Source organism: Ornithodoros turicata, chromosome 1 (assembly GCF_037126465.1).
Source record: "Ornithodoros turicata isolate Travis chromosome 1, ASM3712646v1, whole genome shotgun sequence".
NCBI lineage: Eukaryota > Metazoa > Arthropoda > Arachnida > Ixodida > Argasidae > Ornithodoros > Ornithodoros turicata.
The window spans coordinates 66563556-66587118 of record NC_088201.1 but is presented as its reverse complement, the minus strand read 5'-3'; the positions used below and the strand labels follow the sequence as shown (position 1 = coordinate 66587118).

At 45.7% G+C, this 23563-nt stretch overlaps 1 protein-coding gene and 1 long non-coding RNA gene across 2 annotated transcripts; one reads left to right on the top strand and one right to left on the bottom strand.

Moving 5' to 3' along the window:
- Positions 1-15641: 15641 nt before the first annotated feature.
- Positions 15642-19079, top strand: LOC135399995 (uncharacterized). The gene is made up of 4 exons (XR_010424485.1): positions 15642-15859; positions 17789-18000; positions 18156-18339; positions 18775-19079. It is a non-coding gene; the product is annotated as an uncharacterized LOC135399995 (long non-coding RNA).
- LOC135399986 (uncharacterized) lies at positions 19065-21098 on the bottom strand. The gene is made up of 3 exons (XM_064631730.1): positions 20626-21098; positions 20340-20566; positions 19065-19598 (listed from the first exon to the last, which is right to left on the bottom strand). Exons 1-3 carry the CDS (start codon positions 20777-20779, stop codon positions 19173-19175), a joined length of 807 nt encoding a protein of 268 aa, XP_064487800.1. The 5' UTR covers positions 20780-21098; the 3' UTR covers positions 19065-19172.
- Between the last annotated feature and the right edge of the window lie 2465 nt (positions 21099-23563).

Here is a 23563-nt window from a genome sequence, read left to right as displayed (position 1 = left end):
GTCTCCTGCACTTAGCGTCCAGTTCATCTTCGGCACGCAATTCGTAAAACTACACGCTGGTAGAATCGCACGACTTGTGCGGGAAGTCGCTATTCTTCGTTTGTGTGCTCATCGTAGAAGTTAAACCGTCCCCTGTGATCAGCGGCCTTTCTTTTTCCGTTTCCCAGTTCTTCACGAGCACGGCGTCACACACGCCGGTCGGCAGCCGACACCAACTATGCCCCTCGAAAGTGCAACGCAATGCACGGAGCTCCGGCGCGTGTGTCACAGGCATCAACACTCGAAGACCCTTCAACGCACACCACGAGGAAGGAAATGTGAGCGCACGCAGGCGCATCGGAGGAAGCTACGGGCAAAGAGCTGTATATCATTCAAAGCTGTGCTGTAGAGATTAAACAACTCGCAATTATTCAGGATAACGCCAACCAAAGCTTTGCAGTATTCCACTAGAATACTGAGATCCCGGAAGTTTCTCTAGGAAATTCCGGTTACTCCAATACTGGACAACAACAAGAAGTTGATTTGATGATAACAATTGGAGAGTTTGGGGTGATACCCAATACTGGAAATGCCGCATTCGAAAGAAAAATTCCGAAATCGCGGGATTTTTTTCGAGCGAATTCTGGGATTTCTGGATGTCAAAAAAAAGTCAGGATGCTAGGATTTTGGGATTCAGGATATCTCGAATCCCAACGCTATTAAGAGGTCAATAGGAAATGCGGACAAACAAAGCTTTGTCAGTTGCACTGCAGTACAATGACTTCGTTGCAGCCTACGAGCACGAAAGAACTATTCCAATGCCAAAAGTTCAAAAGGGCAACTCAGTTACCAAAAGACACTGAATTTTGGGAAAGCCTGGTATTCAAATATGATTCACAACAGGTGATGCCTTTGCCAGGCATGGTACCACGAAGAAACTACAAACATTACCATGTGCATTTTAATGGTGTAGCGCGCAAGTGAAACATACAGCAGAATTCGTCCAACAGGGCCCTGTTCCATCAGCTAGCGAGGCGGCAAAGTCGACGACAAATTGCCCTTATCGAACTTGCTGCTTCCCACCGTTCTCCGACCAGCGCTCTCAACCTTCCGATTCTTGGGCGTAGCACAGACACACCCTACGGAGACGTTCATGAAATCTTCGGTGACAGTCTTGTTTATCGTCCGCAGCACTGGAAGGACATACAACAACTCCGTGCACACTTGAGGACCCATAGTCGAGCACGAATGTCGTTCACAGCGACACTGAGCCATTGTGACGTTGACTGGCCACCTGCTGTGATCCGTGTCCACATAATAGTCGAAAGGGCACAGGGCACGTTCCGATAGTGGTCCAAAGCCCGGATCTGACTCGCATTCTAGTTGTCCGTACAGAACGCTGGGCAGCAGCAATAATATCAATGCAGCACAGTTGCATGTCATCTTGGCGCATCTCCGGGGCATGCTTTCCAACTGGACTTCCAGGCACACGTCCGGGAAAGTATGCGATCAACAAGAACCACGGTGAGTTTATATCATCCCAGCGTACTCGGTTTGCTTCTGGTGGCAACACGGCTGTCAAACTTGCAATGCCACGTACTTAAGTGTATGTAAACGAAACGTTGAGTGTTATCACTTAGATTTCGGGGAACGTGATAGGCGTGCTGGACAGGACGCGACAAAGGTTATCTATCATCATTTGAGTGCTCCTCGGGCAAGTCAATATATCAGAGTCCAAGTGTCGTGGCTTATTGCCTTGCCCCTTGTCATCGCGCTAAATCGCATAACGTCTTTGCACGTGGATGGTGATAAAGTGTCAAGTCTAGATGCTGCTCCAACGTGGCTATTATTAGCGTTATTTGTAGCGCTTCACATCACATGCACCCCGTGCAGGTGGTGGACAAAAGTTTACGCAACCCGACGTGGTCCCTGGATGACTTGAATCCCATTAGGGTCACCATTAGAGCCCAGATTTTTAGGCAAGTGGCGCCTATGAAAGGCCCTAAAAACCTCGATTTAGGCACTAAAAATGGCATTATACGCACTACAAATTGACGATTTTTTTTTTGTTATCCGTAGCACTGAAAGTGCAAAAACAAAATGAGTAAATTAGTTCCATCCACAAGAACAATACCGTAAATAGAAGTTATGACTCTGACTAACTGAGAAGGTATGTATGTATGTATGTAGGTATGTGTGTGTGTGTGCGTGTGGTATTTCTGCCGCACGTTCTGCTAAAGCAAGAAACCTTGTCCTTTTTGTGCAGAAGGCAGGTCTTGCTCCAAGACCCATCTAACAGTTTGCCCCCCCCCCCCCCGATGAACTCATGCACCCTCTACGCACCTCTATCCTCCATCCGGCTTGCTTGTTTTCTTCTTTTTGCTAAAGTCGTGACGACGCCCACTTCTGTGTGGAAAACAACGGCGAGCCGGTCCTGCCATAACCCCCCTCCCTTGTGTCAATTCGATTATATGATAAGTGACACCAAAAACCTCTCTCTTCGAATTAGAAGCGATGCCCCTATCGCTCGTGGCCATGGTTGTAGCATAGCCTGCCATGCCCTGAAGTTCAGTTTTTAGAGTGCAGGAATGGGATGGTTCAGGTACGTGCAGGTGCTTCCAATTCCTGCGTTTCATTCCCCCCATTGCTTTAGGCGTTGGACAGGCCATGTTTTTGTGTCTACTGCCTTCGTGCACTACTCATTGCAGTAAAACGTTCATGGCATATACCGGTGGCATAGCGAGGTAGAGTTCACCACCATGAACCCGCACCGTTGGTAGTGCAATTAGAACGGGAGAAGAACCTCTCTTAGAAATTATCCTCTCCCACTCAAACAACCCTTATGATCTTTCCTGATCTTTTCCTTTCTTTTTCGTTGGGGGGGGGGGGGGAGGGCGGTACGTTACCGTCCCATCCATACATATAAACTTATGGGACAAAACGAAATTTACGAATTCGCACTTTTTGCATATCGCGTTGTATAAGAAGCTTCCTCAGTGAATAATTACGAAATAATGCTATGGCAAAGCGAGACGCTATAACGTAAGTTCGTCAATATGTTGCATTTTTAGCACTAGCTTTATCCAAATCTAAAACACGTTACTGTGAAGCGCTGTGGCAGTTCCCAAACTTTGTGGCCGCGATGGATGGCAAACACGCAAAAATAGTGAAACCGAGGAAAACTGGCTCCGTTTATTACAACTGTTCGTCCTCGTTGGTGCTTGTAAGGACACAATGTATGCACACAGTAGCCTCCCGCTAGCGCACTGCAAGACGTGATGGTGAACACAGGGTGCTACCTGTAAGCTTGTGTAATTACAGCCCTAAAATATTATAGCATTACACGGTTAATTTATGATGCAAGACAACTATGAATATGCGCGACCTCCGCAGTGGCCGGCTCGTGGATTAAATTTTGAGCCCCTTTGGCTTACCTGGCGTGCGACATACTGCTGGCACATTTTCTCGTTTTTAAACGAAACTACCAGCATCCTGAGCCGATACTTTTTGGTTTGGAATGCGAGCATGCAGCCAACTCGTTATTAATAGTTAACGCGTTCTTAACAGATACAACGACTACGCCGTGAATATGGCGACCCAAAAAGTGCTTTGGTGTACATACATACCGTTGCTTCGACATCCAGGTGTCTCTTTTTCATTTCAAAAACGATCTGTTCTCACATGGCATGTTTCCATGGTAAATTTCGGTATTGCTCATCGGCAAGTTTCCACAAAATCGAGTGTTGCTCTACCTGGTGTATTAGATAAAAACAAAAGAGCTTGTCACATTGGCAACAGAAGAAGGTGGCTTTTTTCGTCCTCCCGGAAGGCTCTGCGCGTCAGTCGTCAGATTCTGTGCCCCGCGAACAAAATATCCGCGTGGTTCTTTCTGACGGACCCCAAGTAGCAATAGGGGTGAACGGGTAGGTAGAAGACATTGAACGACCTGGTGAAACTACCCAAGCAGCACAATGTACTGAAAGTCGAGTGCAATAGGGGTGGACGGGTAGGTGCAAGGCCTTGAACAGACTCTTGAAACTAAAGAACATTGATAAGACACATACCGTGCACCCCTATTGCACCCGACTTTAAGTACATTTTGCTGCTTGGGTAAAGAACATTGATAAGTCACATACTGTCCACCCCTATTGCACTCGACTTTCGGTACATTGTGCTGCTTGGGACAGAGCTGCCGAGCGCAGTCATGTTGCACAAGGCTCTTTCATATCTCGCCAAAAATAAGATAAGAACGTGCGCGCTTCCAAGATTCTGCTGTACGATAAGCCCTGCCCGCGACCGAATGGTTGGATGATTGGGTGATTACGCTGATACCTCGTTCTCCTCCTTCAGTCGCTGCGCAGTCAGAAAAGGCGCTTGTGTGAATACACGGTTACTGGCACTGACTGCACGAAAGGAAAGCAGCATCCCCAGGTTGCCAAGCTGTAGAGATTGTACCTGTACCTTCGTACGTTACATCCCCTCCCCAACATTTTACATGTGTGTCAAATTCGTTGTACAAAACAACCAAAACACAAAAGGAAACGGAAGGAAACTAAAAAGCTATTTTAGACGGAAGCATGCAATAGCGCGGAGAGTTCCAGGTTACAACAACAACAACGTTATTGCGAGATGATGAATGGGGAGTCTCATCGCCAGGGGCGATACTCTTGCTGGTGCTGATGCAGGGAATGAAATAATGAGCCCCTTCACAATAATGATCGAAGTCCTATGGTATCCAGAAAGGAGAAGAGAGCTTTGAGGGCAGGGCGTCGGTGGGCTGGATGTGGCCAGGGACCAAGCAATTTTGTGAGAGAGAGGGGGCGAGAGTCCAGCTTGTTAAGGGATCCGGAGAGTATACGGTTCGGGAAGGTTGGTAGTGTGGGCAATGGAGAAGAATGTGCTCTAGATCCTCTACAGCACCGCAAGATTTCGACAAAACTGTTACTAAACATTCCTATATTTTATAATATCGACCCACGCAACAACCACACAATTCTGGAAGTGAGAGAAAGAACTAGTAATCCGTGGGATAAGCAATACAGCTACGGGCATATGGGCTATATAACTATACGAATAACTATTACAAATGTGACGGAGAACGCTTAAAGGGACCGAAAAGTGTAAAATAACCCCCATATTTTGGCCTACTGTCGTGCACAACATCATTGTTTGATAAGACACAGAAAGCCTTACTTCTCAATTCGGCACGTTTTTTACGTATAAATATTTTGAACATTGCCGGAACATGGACGGTGCTGCCAACAAACGGCGAAAAAGAGAAACTTGGGTTTCGGCGGTTTCCGGTCCAGGGCTCCCAGGGATTGGTCAATCCTTACCACGTGAGAGCTAATTTTATAGAGAACAAAGTTGACGCACAGGATCTTACAGCTAAACGACATTTTAAAAATGACGCTCACTTCCATAGTTTCTACGTTAATAAAGCATTTAGCTACTTCGCCGCTACGGGCTACGATCCACCGCGCCATCTGCAAGTGCAAGGCCGTCTGTGTTATCGCGTTTATTGTTTACGTCGCGGGTGGTCATGTTGGTCTCGCGAAGTAGTAAGTGGAAGTGGATGACATATTCGTGGCTGCTGTGTCACGTATTCAGGATACCTACATCTGCCTGGTGTAGTTTTGGTGTTCGGGGATGCTAAAATCATGTTCGTTCATCTTCGTTTTCTGCCACAAGAGGAATGAGCGCGAGAACGAATGTGGTTCGAAACACTCGGCTATTAGACACAGCAGTCGTGTCGTGTGTGCTGAGCTTATTTTGCTGCCGATGACTACGAAGAAGATGCCGTAGACGGCGAATTGCGAAGGCATCCGAAGCAAACTGCCGCTCAGTAACCAGTGATTTTGCTTCACCGAAGTGACGAGTTCAACACAACTCTTAGGTATGTACAGACGTCACACATGTATAAATTATAATATAACGATGACGTATTCCATTTAACTTATGTTATCCTACTTGTCCCGTACTCAGTATTGTCAACATCAACAAATGTAATTTCAGGGTCCTTCCAGTGTTGAAGTGGCGCCAGACTACCACGTATTGCGTGATCCAGGCACTCAAGTTGACATGACAGAAGTAGCTGAAAGCAGGTATGCAAAGTCCAGATATGGAAGCAGTAGATATGTTAGGTGTTGCAGACTTTGTGACATTTATGGAGTCTTTGGACAGGTGCAGAACATCAGTACGACGTCAACAGTAGGGGAAGAAACCGATGAGAACTGCTAGCTTGTTTGAATGGTAGAAGAATACTTCCTGTGTGAAGAGGTGTAGTTATATGACTAAGGAACGCAAATTAATTTTCTAGAGATGCATCCTCTACACTTGAATGACCATTGAAACAGTGAAAGTTCATTGTCTTTTAAGCCCCACTACTGGAATTGTTCAGTGTGTGTCACTGCTGTAGTGAGCCATGCAAGGTTACCACATCATATTGGTCCTAAATTTGTAGGATCTGCTGTGTAGTCACAGTTGGGTCTGCAGCATTATTGTCCCTGCAATCTTTTCACCAACAGAGAATACAAAACTGCACAAATGGTAAAATATAACTAGCTTGTTGAATTCAAAAGGGAAAGACGAAACTGTTTATACTTCTCTTGTTTATTTTGTTGCAGGTTTTACAACTCTATCAAGTACGTCAAAACATCAGAGTGCAGGAAGTCCTACTCTGTTTCCTAAATCCCTGGACAATAAAAAAGAGAGATATAGTTTGAGTTGTGACAAAATGTTGCTTCTACTCTTATATTATATTTCAATTAAATGTTACGATGCATTTGTAGTGTACACTGAAGCCAGTTTCAATTTGCATGGCTGTCAAAAGTACTTTACAAAAGTACATCTCAATTACAGTAACAGAGAACTTATGCTATAAATTATTTAGCCATTTTGGAGTACTATGCACACCAATGGTGTATGATTAACTTTGAACCAAGATCAAGGGTTAATACTTGAAGTCAGCCTTCAAGTCCTTCTTTACAAATGTTAGCTGGTGACGTGATAATGAATCAGTTACTCCGTTTACCAAAACAGAGCTAATTAAGTGTTAAATCCCAATCTTGGTTTAAATATTAATTGACATTTGGAAACGAAGTCACTAAGAAGTATACTAAAAGGTTATGAGCACAGTTCAGCTGAATGACACTGATAAAAATTATCTTACTTACTCCTCACATATACAATTGAGACTTGAGTATAACCTACAAATACATCTATGCCCACAGGTTACTTAACCCTCCAGGAACAAACTAGTAATTATAATATGCTGTGACAGCAAAGAAAAAGCAATGAGAAAAGTCAGCGCACTGATGGGAAGGCATCCCTAATAGCATGCATGACGCAGATCGAGATCCAGTGGAGTACTTTCTATTGCATTTTCTCGGAGCACCATATATCCATCTTGTGAATGGCCGACAGGTGGTATAACGTAATTTCCTGCAGAAATAAGGGTTTTCGGTCCAGTTTTCCGTTCAAGTAGCGTGTAAAGACCACACGGCGCTGCCGCGTATGTTGCCATGCTCTTCGGTTTCTCGGATGTATGTAAATGACACTTGCAGTACTTCGGTGTCAAGGCACAGTATTTCGAAATATACGGTAGTTCTGATGCAATTGTCTGTCTGCTTTTCACACGCATTCTCTACCTCTCGGCAGCAAAAACCGTAGTATCCGTCAGTTTGCATTTCACACATGAACACCTGCACGACGAAAAACAGCGCTTGTTGCGCCTTACACAAGTGCTTCTCCCTGATACATGGAAATTTCACAAAGCAGTCCATGTTCACGGCACGGTGAGCTACTGCTGAGGACGAATGTGACTCCGATTAATCTCTGGACGAGGAATCTTCTGCTGCGAAGAACACACACTTTCCAGCACGTTAACGCACGAACCACAGTTCTGTGTGAGCGACAGTTCTCGAATGCGGAATTCCAACGCACTCACGTTCAAGAGGCTCGACGTTCTCGACGTAGAAAGTGGTCACAAATGCCCACTGCCATTTTCGTTTTCGCCGGATTAGGGATTAGTACCCGGAAGTGCGCGTATTACATGCGTCCTCGACAGATGGCGCGGCGCCATGCAATTGTTGACAGACTGCCCGGTTTCCTACTAGGTCCCTGGACATGCAATTATGGAAAATTCGATTACAGAAAAACTAAAGCGATTTCAGCGGAGTTCTTTGATATTTGAACTTTTGAAGGTTCAAGCTTTTCGCTGAACATAAAGTTTCGATAGGTTTATATTCACTTTTCGGTCCCTTTAATATTTGTAAATAGCGAGGAACATTGAAGTAAAACGGATTGGGACCATCCTCTGCTGGGAAATAATCCCGAATTCGTTAAACAACATTGATCTTTGTTCCCGACTGACTTGCTGCTCCTGATGTCTACGTAACCGACACGTAGCAACTTCTTTCGCTTTAGGCCGGATCGACCGCATTGATGTCCGCATGCGACGTATTTTTGCCGCCGTACATGACGAGCATTGCACAATTGGCGACCACTGCGACACAGTGTTGCCCATGATTTTCAATTTCATTTAAGAGTGAGATATCGCTGTAGGTGAGTTCGGTACAATCGCATTGAAAATGAAAGTAACAAATACAGCGACGATTCCCGCCCATCACTGCCCTTGACGAGCGTCCCGTTGTCTCCAGACTGTTTAAAGGAGATTTTAATCTTAACCCGTCCCGTTCGTGGAACTCAAATATTTGGTCGGTGCAGGAAACAGACACCTCCTTTTTCTCTAGGGGACAATGAGTGTCTCTCGTTGCACATACCAACTTCTAAGTTGGCTATGTTCTTAGCCACGACCACTGCGAGACGCTCATCTGACTTTACCTTGCTCTCCATGGAAGGCATTCGTCGTCAGGCCTTAGGTTGGGAACTGATCCTCAGCAGACGTCCAAGACGTCCAAAAGGCGTCCGAGCCTTCCAAACCTTGACCCTCTGTGTTCATCCCAGCCTTTCATCAGGAGCCTTCGCTCTGCCCAATCCTCTCTCTGAAGGCCTACATCTCTCGCACAGCTCCCTCCTTTGGCGATTGTCCTCTTGATCACCCAAAAGCCTTTCAAGCCGACATGGTAGCCAATTGGCTACGCGTGATTGGAGTTAGCGGGCATCGACATCGCCACATTCAATGCCCACGATCCACTGGAGTGGCAGCAACCTAAAAGACTCGCGATAATGGTGTTCTAATAACAGAATTTATCAGAGTGGCCGACTGGTCTAGTGACTCTACGTTGCACCGCGACAGGCGAATCTCTCAAACTAGCGCTAACCTCGTTCTGCAGGTGCTGTCTCGGGCGCGCACAGAGCTTTGAACAAGCTGTTGTAAATACTGATAATAAGCGGCGACATATACAGAAGTATAATTACCAGTTCTAGCGAATGGTATACTTCCCTGAAGTTAGAGCAGGAATTATGCAATGCATAGGGAGACACTATCAGAGTGTCTCACCAGCCCTTGTTTCCTGAGGACCCACTCCGCGTTCTCCTGAAATACCATGAATTTATTAGTTTTCTCCTTTCGGGCAGATGCAGGTACAAGAAGGGCACACCGTCCCTTGGATGTCCACTAGCTGCCTAGCGATTCGGAATCGAATAAAACCGTCCCTGTGCTCACCCTCCAGCTGGGCAGTTGCCTTTACTCAGATGATTGACTAACGTCCTCCTACTCGGAATGATGGGTCCCGCATCCGGTGAAAGGGACATATATACGGGAATTCGGTGCCATCATCATACTAAGAAATCATAACTGTCTCTTTGAATATGACATGTCGGCTTCCTAAGGAAGGGAAATCACACGTAAACCCTGATAGTAAGTGTCTCGCTATACATTGTACAGTTCCTGCTCTAACTTCAGGTAAGCACCATTCGCTAGAACTAGTAATAATTGTGGTGCCAAGATAGCGGCCACGGTGATAGCAACCACGATTCTGACGTTGCCTTTCACGGATTAATGGATTATCGAATAGTGCGCGTCGCCATATTGTCACCTGGTCCGCTGTCGAGAGTTTCCCGTGTTCTTCGCGTTCGACAGTAGGCAGTTTGGTGACAACGGAGTTCCGAGAACTCAGTTCATTTTCATCTCCGTATTCAACGTCCGGTACAACGTTGCCCGGCACTTCATGTTCGTTTCCATTACCTGGAGAGCTGCCTTTCCCATGCTTCCGTTACAATTACCAACTTCGATTTCTAATCTTGCAGTTTGCGTTTCCACTCTTGCACGCTGAAAACCTGTAGCAGACCGATATCGTAATCAGCGCCTGGGGAAGCGAACGCGTGACATACAATGATCAGTGTCGATTATGATCGCCCACAGTGTGAATAGGACGTTTTGCGCTCCCTCCTTAACACCCCTGTCACATGGGCAGTCTTTAATGGTCATTGAAACCGATGGCCATTGAACCAGAGTCATGTATAAAAAAGGAAGTGATGCCATTAATGGGACCTGCCTACACCTGAAGCAGTGATGTGTCGTTCGTGCACGAACCCTTTAAACTGAACTAGTCATTCGGGTGAACTGAACGAACTAGTTCAACAACAACCAAAACATTAGTTCCGCAATTCAGTTCATTGGGCCTCGACACCCACAACGCATACGCCATAGCCATACGCTTTGATACGCTTCGAAGTGTGACATCTGCTCCATCTAACGAACGTTTTGTAAAGCTAGCAAAGCGCATGCGCGCAAGAAGGGCGGAAGACCACGGCGCATACGCTGTGGCCTTGAGTGGCTGCGACGTTGCACTGAGGTGGACTGTGTGAAGGTCTGGACTGAACTGGATGAACTAAAGAAGTAAACGACGTCGCGAGTCGTTTTGAAGTACTCGCAGAGCCAGAACTTTCATCTTACATCGCAGAGCCTGTCGTTGCCTGTCAGAACTGCTGCTCGTCCACAGCGCATGCGCTTAAGGACAAGCGCGGGTGGTGCGGCGAGGCAGAGCCTCAAGTGGACTGTGTGGAGGAAGAGAACTGGATGAACTAAAGAACTAAACGATGCCGCGGGACGTTTTGAAGGATTCGCAGGGCCTACCGTTGCCCGTCAGAGAAGGTGCTAGTCCACAGCGCATGCGCTTAAGGAAAAGCGCTGGTGGCGCGGGGAGGGAGAGCTTCGAGTGGACTGTGTGAAGGTGTGAAGGAAGAGAACTGGATGAACTAAAGAACTAAACGATGCCGCGGGTCGTTTGGAAGTATTCGCAGCGCCTGTCAGAACTGTTACTCGTCCACAGCGCATGCACTTAAGGAAAAGCGCGGGGAGGGAGAGCCAGCAGAGCGGCTTTGAACGCCGTATGGATTGAAGTACTGTGGGCAAGTGAACTATATGAACGACGAACGCTGAACAAAGTGAATCATTTTCAGAGATCGCTCTGAGCTCCTTCCCGCAGTTGTGGACTGCTAGTGGCGCCGTTATGTTCTGACTTCTTGCTGACTGCTTGTGGCTGGCACGCCCTGGAGCGGTCACGCTATTTTTGCGGCAATGCGCTGCAATCTTCTCAATTTTTCTTCCACAGCGCTAGACGTTGTACTTTCTTCAAGCTCTCTCGTGCATTTGAATGAAATGAGTTGAAACTGCAGTTACTCTATCACACTTCTGTGTTCTCAAGTTCGCAGCAAGCAGACGTAAGTGATCAGAAATACACGATTGTAACATTGAACGACGACGGCACCTTGCATATTGACCTGTGCATTACTTTTCTCGTTAAAAATATGCGTAGAAAATTAAAGCAAAATAAAAAAATTACGTTTGCTATGTTGATGTTCTCGAACCTTTGGAAAACTGAATTGCAAGATCATTTTGTTGTATCTCTCTTTAAAGTTTGGGACTATATTACTTGAGAGTGTTTTGAGTTGCGAACAGGTGAACGAATGAACTATTCTTTTAGACAATTCAGTGGAGTGAACTGAACTAAATGAATTAGTTCACAAAAGTGAACTGACTTGCCCATCACTAACCTGAAGCTCCACCCACTTTCCCACTTTTTGAGGTCTGGCCAATCACGGGCCGAAATACAGTTTACTATTAATCCCAGGCTACCCAGGTCATATTTCAATGATGTTCACTGGGTGCCGCCATTTTTGGGGAAGCTGGGTTCGGTAGTGTTGAAATGGATAGGGATAGAACTGCCGCTGACTGCGGCAGCCAGCGGTAGTTCTAAGACCTTTTCACCAAACCTTTGTACTCTGCAGATTACTAGAGAGACACAGAAACACTTTTATTCATATTCATGCAACTATTGCAGTGTTTGAGAGGGCATACCAGCTGTCCGTCCCAATGTATTTCCTATGGAACAGTTTTTATGCTTTTTCTCGGTAACCGCCGCGCAGATTTTGACGCGGGTGGTTTCATCATAAAGAGGAAGACGAGATGAAGAGCATTACGCTACCAGATTTCTCATACATGTCGTATGTATTTCACGGCGACGTCACGATTGCGAAAAAAATACACAATTTTTCTCCTCCCTCTTTAAGCAGGTTTTATTAAACTTCTATAGACATTTCGAAAAAAACTTTCCATTTACTTTCTCTGGAAATATTTCAGGAATCTATAGACATCAAATTTATATGTCTACCACTTTCCGTTCTTATAAAAAAAGCATGAAACGTGAGTACGGATAAATACCGTCTCAAAGCCCCGTAAACCGCGTCATTCTGTGTCGCCCTTTAGCCATAGCACAGGAAAAACCGCGCGGAACATTTTGACCGTATCCATCCGCCGACCATGCGGCACGCACGCGCACTGTAGTGTTCCCTCCAGGGTGTCGGAGCGAACCGAAAACCGAAAAAAAAAACGCTATTTTGGTGCGAACCGGAATGGAATCGAAACCGTATACGTTTTTTTCGCTCAGGAGGGAAACCGAAAAATTTATTTAACGGTTTTCGGTCGAAGAAAAAAGTTCGCCGGTTTGGACAACGAATAGGCGAATGAAACTGACGCCGTGCGTTCTGAAGTCATGTCATGGATACTTTACGAGGGTTACGGTTCCGGTGGAATGTATGTCGGTATACTGTGACCCTTAGGCTCCCTTTGTAGCATTTTATTGTTCGCGCAAATAGACTTAGAGGTACATGTGACCGGTTGTGACTCTCTGTACACTCTTAACTCGGTATCCTTTATTGTAACTTTTAGCAATGAGTAACCTTGATATCGACGTAGATTTTCAATTATCGTAGGGGTTACACGTCCGATACATCTATTATACTTTTATTATACTTTTGTATGTTTGTCCCGTTGCCTTCATCCCAAACTCAGGGATGTGTTGGTCATGTCAAGTTTTGTTCAAACGGTTCAGAAATCTCCATAAATGTTTTGGCTGAATTCGGCCGCACTTTTACGCTAGATGGACCCAAATGTCAGGATGCGCTGAAGATGATGTGCAATTTCCGAGTTCTCCAATGAAAACGGCGAAGGGACTTTTTAATCTGCAAACGGCAACGTTACCATAAGTATACCAATGTGCCGTAGTGTTCGTTTTAATTTCATCCGCCCAAACTCTCCTGAACCCTCCTGCGACCCAAGGGGGCTGCGTAACGGCTTCTCTATCCTATCGATAATGTCGCGCAACGCGTCCCTTGTTTGAAAGCAGCAAAGTTGAATACATTTACGTATCCGCGAGGGCAGGCGCGTTCGAACTGGCGCCTCTTTAGTGGACAGGACACGAAGAAAAGAAAACGGAGCCGTCGAGCGCATTTGTGAGTGAAGGTGTTCCTCGATTTGCGTTGTACACGTGCAGTGGTGCTTGCTGGCTATAGGAAGCAGCAACAAACATTCAGATGGGACGCGATCGCACCAATCCAGCAAGAAAGTACTTTACGTATGACGTCGCGACAAACAAGTCCATCTGTGTCATGCGCTTCAAGAAAAGAGAACGCCTATTTCAACAGACAGTCACCTACAGGAACCAGGAGCTACCAATTTCACTGCTGCCTATTAATATTAAATACCATGTATGCGGAATAAAGGGGTTTACATTTTGCAAATTTTTTTTTTCTGGGAATGAATATGCACACCAGAAGCGGAACCGGTTAAAACCGGTATGAACCGTTATTTTTTTTGCTCTGGAGCAGAACCGGTACCGGACCATTTATAATAGGACCGGAACGAAAACCGGAACGAAAAACGTTTCGGTTCGACACACTGGCTCCCTCTCTCCTCTTTACTTTCATGGACAGCGGACTTAGGGCATGGCCTTGGAGACCAGAACAAAAGCTTACTTAGCTGCTCGTAAAGGGATTATCGTCAGCCAGCATTGCCGGGGGGGGGGGGGGGGCGTTGGGTAGACGAGCCAGCATTGTCGCGGCCCGTGTAAGAGACCACTGAGACCTGAGGAAATTGTTGTCTGTTGTTTAATGGACCATTTCCGACAATGCGCATGCCCAGCCCTTGTGTCCGCCATTTTTGAGCGGAAAACATCGCCATGAACCCACCTGTGGGCGATTGTCATGTTCATTGTGGGGAGATAATCGGTTTCAAGGTTACGCGGACGTTTGAGGTCTGGTAATGAGTACAATGCGCTTTCACTCCTTCCGCATTCTTCTTCCAATCTTCTCTTGTTACTTTCCCACGCAATGTACGTGCCACTTCGTACAGCGTCACCATTATTGGGGGAAAGACACGACGTTCGACATTCCGCCGCCAGGGGCGACGCGAATATGGAAAAGGTCCATTCCCTGCCTCGGGTTGCATCCTTGTCACCGAGACCAATAAACCTCTTCCTTTTTCGGTGCGCTTATAGAGAAGTGAGATGAGTTTATTAGCTTGACCTGAAACGTCAATTTGCTCGATTTTGCAGTTTCGGGTTTGTGCTTACTCAGTCAACTGTCTCATAAGGCTAACGAGAATCTCTCGTATTTACGGTTAGTGGAAGGCCGACTTCACAAACATTCCAGTAACGTTCAACAGGACTGTCCTGTAATGTTCGTAATGTTGAAACAGCCAGCAAGCGGATTACACACAGATAAATGTTTCTTAGGGTAACGGTACTTAAGCAGCGGTCACACTGGTTAAACAAGCACTCAAAACATGTTCAACAACATGTATGCAAACATGTTTCAGAGCTGTATAACGGCTGGTCATATTGATCATACACAACATGTCTCACAACAGTGTTTGCAGCGAACATTTGTTTGACCGAACACGGCTCAAACATGTTCAGCGCGAACAAGCTTCCGTCGCTGGTCACACCGATCATACAACGCCTATATGACGCCTGCGCACTAGCGTCAGTAGACGTCACCAACCTGCTTCCAATGAACAGCACGGCTGGCACGGCGCGCACGTGATATATCGGTCTTCTTTTCACGTTCGAGCTTGGTCCTGCGATTTGATCCTTCTGCTACGCCTTTTTGTGACATCGCGACCACATTCCACGCCGATGAATCTCGAGGCAGGTCATCCAAGCAGGAATGGTGAGTGTCAATGCGGCAGCGTATAGTGCCAGTAGTGCATATATTAGACATTGCTTTGGGCCGCCGTGGTGCCGCGCGAACGCTATTCTTCTCCCCTTATTTACAGCAGAGATCGTGGTGGATGACGAAAACTGTGAGCTCGCCCTTGCAGCTATTGCTCTGTTGGAAGCAGAGGAAGAATTAAGCGCCAGCTCTGGCAGCCGTTGTCAGCGTCCCAAACGACGCAGCGTCTGTGTAAAACCGTATCTATTGCGACGGCCCCAGATGAGCTGCTATGAAAATCTAATGCGGGAGCTGGCGGTCGAAGATCACGACGGATACAGAAGATACCTGCGCATGGACGTGGCGACGTTCGAGTATCTACTAAACATGGTTCGCCCATATATCGAGAAGCAAGACACGAACTTCCGAGCGGCAATATCTCCAGGAGAACGTCTCGCTGTCACGTTGAGGCATCTTGCAACAGGTGAGCCTCCGGAAACTTAATTAAGTTATGTGGAAAGACAGGAGCACTTCCCGGAGAGGTCAAGGCAGGTTCCCCACTTTTTCCCCAGCTACAGCGAACTCTAAACAATTTAAGCACTCACCATCCAAAAGCTTTTTTAGAGGTCTCAGTTGTCTAATACTCTTCGGGTATCGAGGTAACATTTACAGATAGCGAGCTTCAATGGCATCCAAATTAAGAGCTACTGTCTCTCTTGCTTCGACTGTGGTGTTTGTTGTGATGGCTGGCTATCAGGTCACTGTTTCACTCACACCTTCCATCTGTGATTGCACAATTGACAAAACAATGTATACTGCTCTCTGCTTTAGTTTTTTTTTTTTTTTGCACCCTTGGGAAAATTTACTTTGAATAGTTAATAAGTTGGTTACACTTACTGGAGCAAAAGGTACTTGGTTAATTTTTTAAACATAAACGTTGTGAGCAGCTTCTGTTACACGTACTGTTCGCAGTGATACGAAATGAGCAGAGCTGCACCTTCTGCACAGCAGCTACTATTTGAAGTTAATGCTACAATTTCACATTACTAAGACTACCCCTGAAAATCGCCTCCATGTTTGATCCTTGACGCTATTAAATACTATGGAGATTTTTAGTACCGTTTGCTTCCCTACACGGATATTTTACTCTTCTCAGGGGGCAGGCCACTGCATGATCACCGGTGGCATCAAGAAGTTGGGACGAAATAGAAATTTTGATTAAAAACAGTAGAAAAGAGATTGGCTGCAGTTAAAACTTGCTAACTTTCTACTGCAAGTAGTTACTCGTAACGAAGTTACTTAAGACTGCTAATCGGTATCACTCATCCCGACTGCAGATTTGCATGTTTCGCAGGTTACGTTCCTGGACATGCACGAGTTCAACTGAATTGTATTTGCATGTTTTGAGACCGTATGAACGCAATAGCGTGGCTTTTATAGTGCATGAAAATGCATACTTGCCCTCCCCCATGCCTTGTGCATGCTCCCTCATTTTATTCTTCTGTGTTATGATCAGTTCTTAGCTGATATGACAGCTGCATATTTGCATTGTTATCAACCGTGCTTTTACTGCATATAATATCGCGGTCTGCCCATCATTACTTCAGTCTGTACAGTGTATGCCATGCAAGTGACTCACTCTTTGTAGCTACTATCATCATAGTTCACACATTAACTCCCCACAGGTGAATCGTTTCACTCACTGGGGTTCCAGTTCCGATTGGCACACAACACTGTTGCGGGCATAGTGCGTGAAGTGTGTCAGGTCATCTACAAAGTGCTCCAGCCAGTTTACCTCACAACACCGACGACAGAGGCTCAGTGGATGGAGGTTGCCGCGGCGTTCGAAGATGCCTGGAATTTTCCTAACTGCATTGGGGCCCTGGACGGTAAACACGTCCAGGTCCTACCTCCACCATCCTCTGGCGCTATGTACAGAAATTACAAGGGCAGCTTCAGTATTGTGCTCATGGCACTTGTTGGTGCAGACCTTGAATTTCTGTACATTGATGTTGGAAGGAATGGGAGGCTCTCGGACAGTGCAGTCTGGAACAATTCCAGCCTCAAGGACGCCATTGAGGGCAACACCGTTCACATTCCTTCGCCTCGAGTTCCCCGTGGCGGTGATAAAGCCCTTCCATACACTATTGTAGGCGACGAAGGGTTTGGGCTGAAGCCCTATCTGCAAAGACCATTTCCAGCCCGGGAACTTGACACAGAAAGACGGATATACAATTACAGGTTGGATGGCAGCCTGTACTGGCAGAAAACTGCATGTTACTTGTAATGCATGACAAATACGCATACACAATAAAAGGTGCATGCATCCTATCCTACATCTTAAACATATCCTACAATACTGAGATTGTATAAATTTTGGTACTGCTGCAACAACTACTTGCAATGATTGCAGGCTATCAAGGGCCAGAAGGGTCGTCGAAAATGCTTTCGGTGTCCTGGCAAGCCGGTGGCAGCTTTTCAGGAGTCCGATACGGTCCAGTGCTGAAAATGCCAAGGATCTGGTGAAAGCCTGTGTGGTCTTGCACAATATGCTTCGACATGCCAGGCCCACAAAGAGGCTGTACACACCTCCTGGATATCTCGACACCGAAGATATCCTCACAGGTGACATCCTCTCTCCACATAATTGGCATTAGCCAAATAAGTAAGCTCCCTAATTCATGTCACTGCAGGTTGTGGATGGTGGAAAGATGCTTTCCTCCACAAGCAAGTTACTGCTCACACATGGTGACCTTGGCATTTATCGATTACAATTATAGGTGAAGTGAACCTCGGTGCCTGGAGGCAGTGCCATCGTGGCTTGCCCGAAGCACAGGGACAAGGTGCTCAGGGCCAGAACCATACAGCTAGGGCCAAGCAGGTGCGGGAAGACTTCTGCGCCTATTTTAACGGTCCGGGGAGTGTGAGCTGGCAGCGCCGATCAATCGGACTGGAGTGAAGCAGGTGCGTGGGAACATGATGCTGTATCGCATATTACAGAAAATTTCGTTTATAACAAACTCTGCGGTCATGCGCAACCTGTTCGATCCAAAGTTCATTATACAGCCTTGACAGCATTCAAAATATTGCCATTCGATGCATTCGTTATAATCGGAAATTCGTCATAAGTGGGTTCGTTATAACCGAGATTTGCTGTATATGTATCTACGTTGCAGGACGGGATGATCTGTCCACAGCAGCCTGTTAATTGCTGCGCGCTGCTCCAGAAGGGGCGAAGGACTGTGCAGAAATATGCATATCGCATAATAAAGAAGCATTCTGCTAATGTTTCAATCAGAAACTATATTTACTCTGTGCTAAACTCTGTTGTTTTGTGCTTTCCATTTAGCACTTTTGCCCACAGTGCCAGAAATAGTCTGTCCCGTTCTATTCCTGAAGGTACACAACGTATGCAGTCTCCCAGCTGCCTCAGGAAGTTGTCAACCTCATCCGTTTGAGTAGCAGGACGGGACAATCTGTTCACAGCAGCCTCTGGAAGTGCCGAGCGCTGCTCCAGGAGGGATGAAGGATCGTCTGGGCCAGACCGTGATTCAGAGACCGTGATACCGGCTCGCCATTTTACATGTGCTCCACCACGCTTCCTTCCCCGATATACCTTCTTCAATGTTGTTAACCCTTGTTTTGCGAAATGACATCCATTACAACTTTGCAATATAGTTCTATTTTGGAAAAATTACAGATAAATGTTTATTTGAGCATGAAACTCCTGCCGTTGTCACTCCAAATACATCTCAACGTACCGCGCAAAAAAAAGAACACTGTAGATCCAAAGTGGTTCAAAACTCTATGCCAAAGTCTGTCGTTTCAAACACTGTGTTAAGTGCCTTAGTCATTAACGCGTGAAATAGTTTTTCACGCTGCAGTCCAGATGGAACGCGGCGCAACACATTTGCTAGCCGTTTGACATAATCATCGACCTCATCTGTTTGGCAAGTAGCAGCCGGCCGGTTCAGTCTATCGATGGCTGCTTGCAAGAGTAGTGTCCGTCGCTCCAGCACCGTTGGGGACTCTTCTGTAGCTGTCCGAGCCCTTTTGCGAGGTTGTGAGCCGTGTGTGCTCACTGGAGAAAAGTGCTCTGCACGGGCAGTCGACTGCGTGGCCACAGGCTCAAGGTCTTCCTCCATCAGGGCACGACCGACTTCATGTCGTTCATCATCATCCTCAACAATTGCAACACTTCTTTGTGTCGACTCCAGTAGAGCCTAACATGTGAAACAATATAAAAAGACGACCAATGAGACTCTTTCTTTGCACACACTCTACTGCAATGTCATGTTGGAACCAAAGCAGCAGTTTCCAACAGCTCAACAGAAGGATTCTGCTGTGTTCTGTCAATAATTCACACAATTATGACACTCGTGCAAGCAGCAAAAAAGAAAACGGAACGAAAATGCTTCAGTAAGAAGCTAGTTGCAGCAAAATTTGTCACAGTAAAAGAAAATGCTTTGTGTGCGTTCATGGCAACTGCTTGTAGCTAGTGTAGCAATACGATCAGTCGCTAAAAATGGGAGGGAAGGTGCAAAGACGAAAACAGCTGTTTGCAGAAAGTGATAATTAAATGTGGTGCAAGTAAAAAAATATGAATTTTGGTAAAACAATTGCAACGCGATACAAAGTTGTTTAGAGGCTGGAAGGAACGTACAAAGGGAATCTCCGTGCTCTTAATTTTCCAGTTCGCATATCATTTCTAAACACAAGTTTGGTAAAACTGTGTGAAAAGGGTTTCACTGCCATTATTTGTCCAAGAATGACATTAAACGGTAGCAGCAACTTATTTATTTACACATGGTAACCATGTGTAAATAAAGAAGTTGCTGCTACCGTTTAATAGCACTCTTTGATTTACTCACCACCGGCGGCAACTTGACATCGCCTATTTTTCTGCCTTCGTATCTTGCCACTCAATGACGTGAAATACATACCAGTGGCATGTGTGATCATACCTGAACGGCGGGAGTCGGGGTTAAGGGGGAAGATGACGACTCGTCGAGGCTGGAGTCGCTACCGCTCCTTGGATTTCCAGATGCGATGAACCTCATCCTCTTGAAATGAGTCCACGACGAAACGTACGCCTGATCTCCGCCGTCCCCTGACCGCTTGGCTAAAGTCTTCCTTTGCTCTCTGGCAAACGCCGATCGGAGCGAGTTCCATTTTGCCTTTACAGCGGCAACTGGAATAATTTAGAAAATGAGCATACACGCTCGGGCTATGTTAAAAACGGATACTCACCCTCCACTCCAAGTTCAAGCGCGATTTCCCCAAACAATCTCTCGCGAACGTCTTTCTTGTGATAGTCGTGGTGTTTAATCTGCCACAAGGCAGGCCGTTCTTCCACCAAAGTGATCAGATCGGCCTCCAAGTGCACCGGAAAAGAGCTCGCCATTTCTATCGTCTGGACGGTCAGGAGCCTTCACCAAAGTGAACTAAACAAATGTCGCCATTAGCTGTTGTCACATGGTTTCCAAAACGCAACATGCTTTCGTAAATATAAATGAATGTCAGTGTGATGTGACGCAAATTTTTATTTCACTCAAAATCGTCGCACGGAACACTGCTGCTTTTGAACGGTGTCCAAATACATCGCAACACGTTTCACAACATGTTGTTAAACGTTGTCGTATCATACATTTGTATGACAGTCTGGTCACACTGGTTATACAACGAGGTTGTTGAACATGTTTCGGACGTGTATGATCAGTGTGACCAGGAGTGTATAAACGAACATGTTTGGAGGGTGTTCGTCATACATGTTCGTCATACATGTTTGAAGGAATGTTCGTGTTTGGTGTATAATGTTTTACCAGTGTGACCGATGCTTTAGAACTGCAGCTTTATTTGTTGTTTCTCTTTCTTTCTTTTATTGATCGATTTATTTTTATTTTGATCTTTATTATTTTATTTATTTATTTTCATGAACGCTCCACGTGAACCAATAAGAAAAATCGATCAAGCGACCGCTGCTAATTATTTCCGCCCACGCAATGAGCAACAGTCTTTTCCGGAACCCAAATTCACGTTCGCGTAGCAAGGAAAACCAACGACAACCAACGACAGCGACGGGGGAGGGGGATATATTTATTAGACGAAAAGAAAAAAAAAACGGGCTAAAGGTCAGCCAAACGGGACGTCGGCTTGCTATTCCAAAAATACATCAATAAATAAATAAATAAATAAAATTAAGAAATAGGAGATAAATGAAACGGACGCGACGGAACAGCACGTTAGTTAGTTAATTATTAGGTTAGTAAAGTTCGGTGTTTGCATTTTCATGTTCAGGTTAGTCTAAGTGGGCTTTGGCACTTTCCGCGAAGAAACAGCCAGATAACATTTATTTACAGTAGTTTATTTTGCAACGGGGACTTCGATCACGTTATTTTGAGGTACAGCCAATTTTTCGAGACCGGTTCCCTGGATTTTCCATCTTTCGACAATCCTTGCTAGTTGCACGTTGGATGACCCAAAACCTGCACCCGTCTGTCTTTGGACGGCGAACAAAGGGAGGCCTTCTGAAGAAGATAAGGAAAAGCTCTGGGTCACTGGGGATTCTCTGCTGAACTATTGTCTACGCTGGTAACATCTCATTACGATTGTATCTCATTACGGCCGAAGTCTCATGTAAAGGTCTGGTGTAATGTGAAGTACCCTGTGAAAACCAAGGAGTGTCTAGAAATATAGTACTGAAGTTTCCGGGTAATAATCAGAGCGTTATGAGACGGAAATCGTGCTCCGAGACCTCGTCGCGCGTCAAGTTCCTTTCATTTCATCTTGTCCATTTATACATAAAGATTGAGTTCAAGGAGTTATTCCGAAATCCTAAGCTGTTTGGAGAAGGCGTTTGATCGAAGACCGTTTGGTCGCAAGCCGTTCAATCGAAAGCCGGTTGATCGACGCCGTTTGTTCGAAAGACGTTTTTTTTTTTTTCGAACGGAGTTCGAAGCTCGCAGCGTGTCCTTAGCACCTCTTTTTCTATAACGTTTGATTCGAACATATGGAGCAGTGTCCTCTCCTTTTTTCTTTGTTTCTTGCTTTCTTTTTTTCAGCTAAAGAGGGGAGACCACTGGTCATTTGCAGAAAGGTTTTATTGGTCATTCACGAACAGCACAGCCTTCTGGCTTTTTACTCTCTCCCATCCGAAAGGAAATAAAATTGAATGAAACTGAATTGAATTGAATAGAACAATGCGGAAGCATCCCCCGTAGCTGTAGGACACATACCGAAGAAAATGTCTTCAAGTTGGGAGCAGCCAATAGTCTGTGCTTCTTCTGGGCACCCTTTTCATTGCTGGGATCCGAAATGGGATAGTGAGGCTGTACGCCGAAATAAATCTTTTAAAATAAAACATTAAAAAATCCACGCTTAAAATTCCACCCTTCAAAATCCGTTTTCTGGAATAAGCCGTTTAAAAATACACGTCCTCAAAATAAACGCTGTTAAAATAAATCATGGTTAGGCTTAGGAAGGTAATGCTCCGTATTATAGTAGTGATAGGCATATGGGCGACACGATGTCCTTTTCGGCGAAACATGCTATTATGATGTTTCTTATTCATGTTTGTATTGCTATTCATTACATAACAACTTAGGATTTCGAAATATCCAGCTTAAAAGTGGTGACGACGATGCGCGTATGAATACGGAACACGCACACTTGATCATACCTGGGTAGTAATAGCATTACTGTAATGCCCGCTCCCGTGGCTCAGTGGTTAGCGTGCTGGCCATGTCACGTCGAGACTGGGAGGTACCCGTGTTCGAATCCCGGTGCCGGCTGTGCTGTCTGGGGTTTTTCCTGGGTTTTCCTTAGACGCTTTCAGACATATGTCGGCACAGTTCCCTTAGAAGTCGGCCCAGGACGCACATTCCCCCAGGGCATTAGTCGTGACGTTGCCCACATACGTGAGGCCGACAACGGCAAGCCTCATCACCACCACCGCTGTAATGAAATTACAGTAATGAATTACTTTTTCTGGTAATTTGTAATGTAACGCATTACTTTTGACATTAGGTAATTTGTAATGTAATTAAATTATATTTGGGCTGTAATTTTAATGACATTACTCATTACTTTTTACAAAAGAATCGAGTGTGTGTTCTGTGTTGGCACTTGGCAGAAAGAGAGTTGGGGGACTGGCAAGTGAAAAGAATTCCAACGGCACTATGAACGGTGA

Coding starts and splice junctions, on each gene's coding strand:
- LOC135399986 (XM_064631730.1), bottom strand. CDS start 20,779: ATGGCGAGCTCTTTTCCGGTGCACTTGGAGGCCGATCTGATCACTTTG. Junction 20,567..20,625: donor GCTTGAACTTGGAGTGGAGG/GTGAGTATCCGT, acceptor AAATTATTCCAG/TTGCCGCTGTAAAGGCAAAA. Junction 19,599..20,339: donor CCCCGACTCCCGCCGTTCAG/GTATGATCACAC, acceptor TTCACATGTTAG/GCTCTACTGGAGTCGACACA.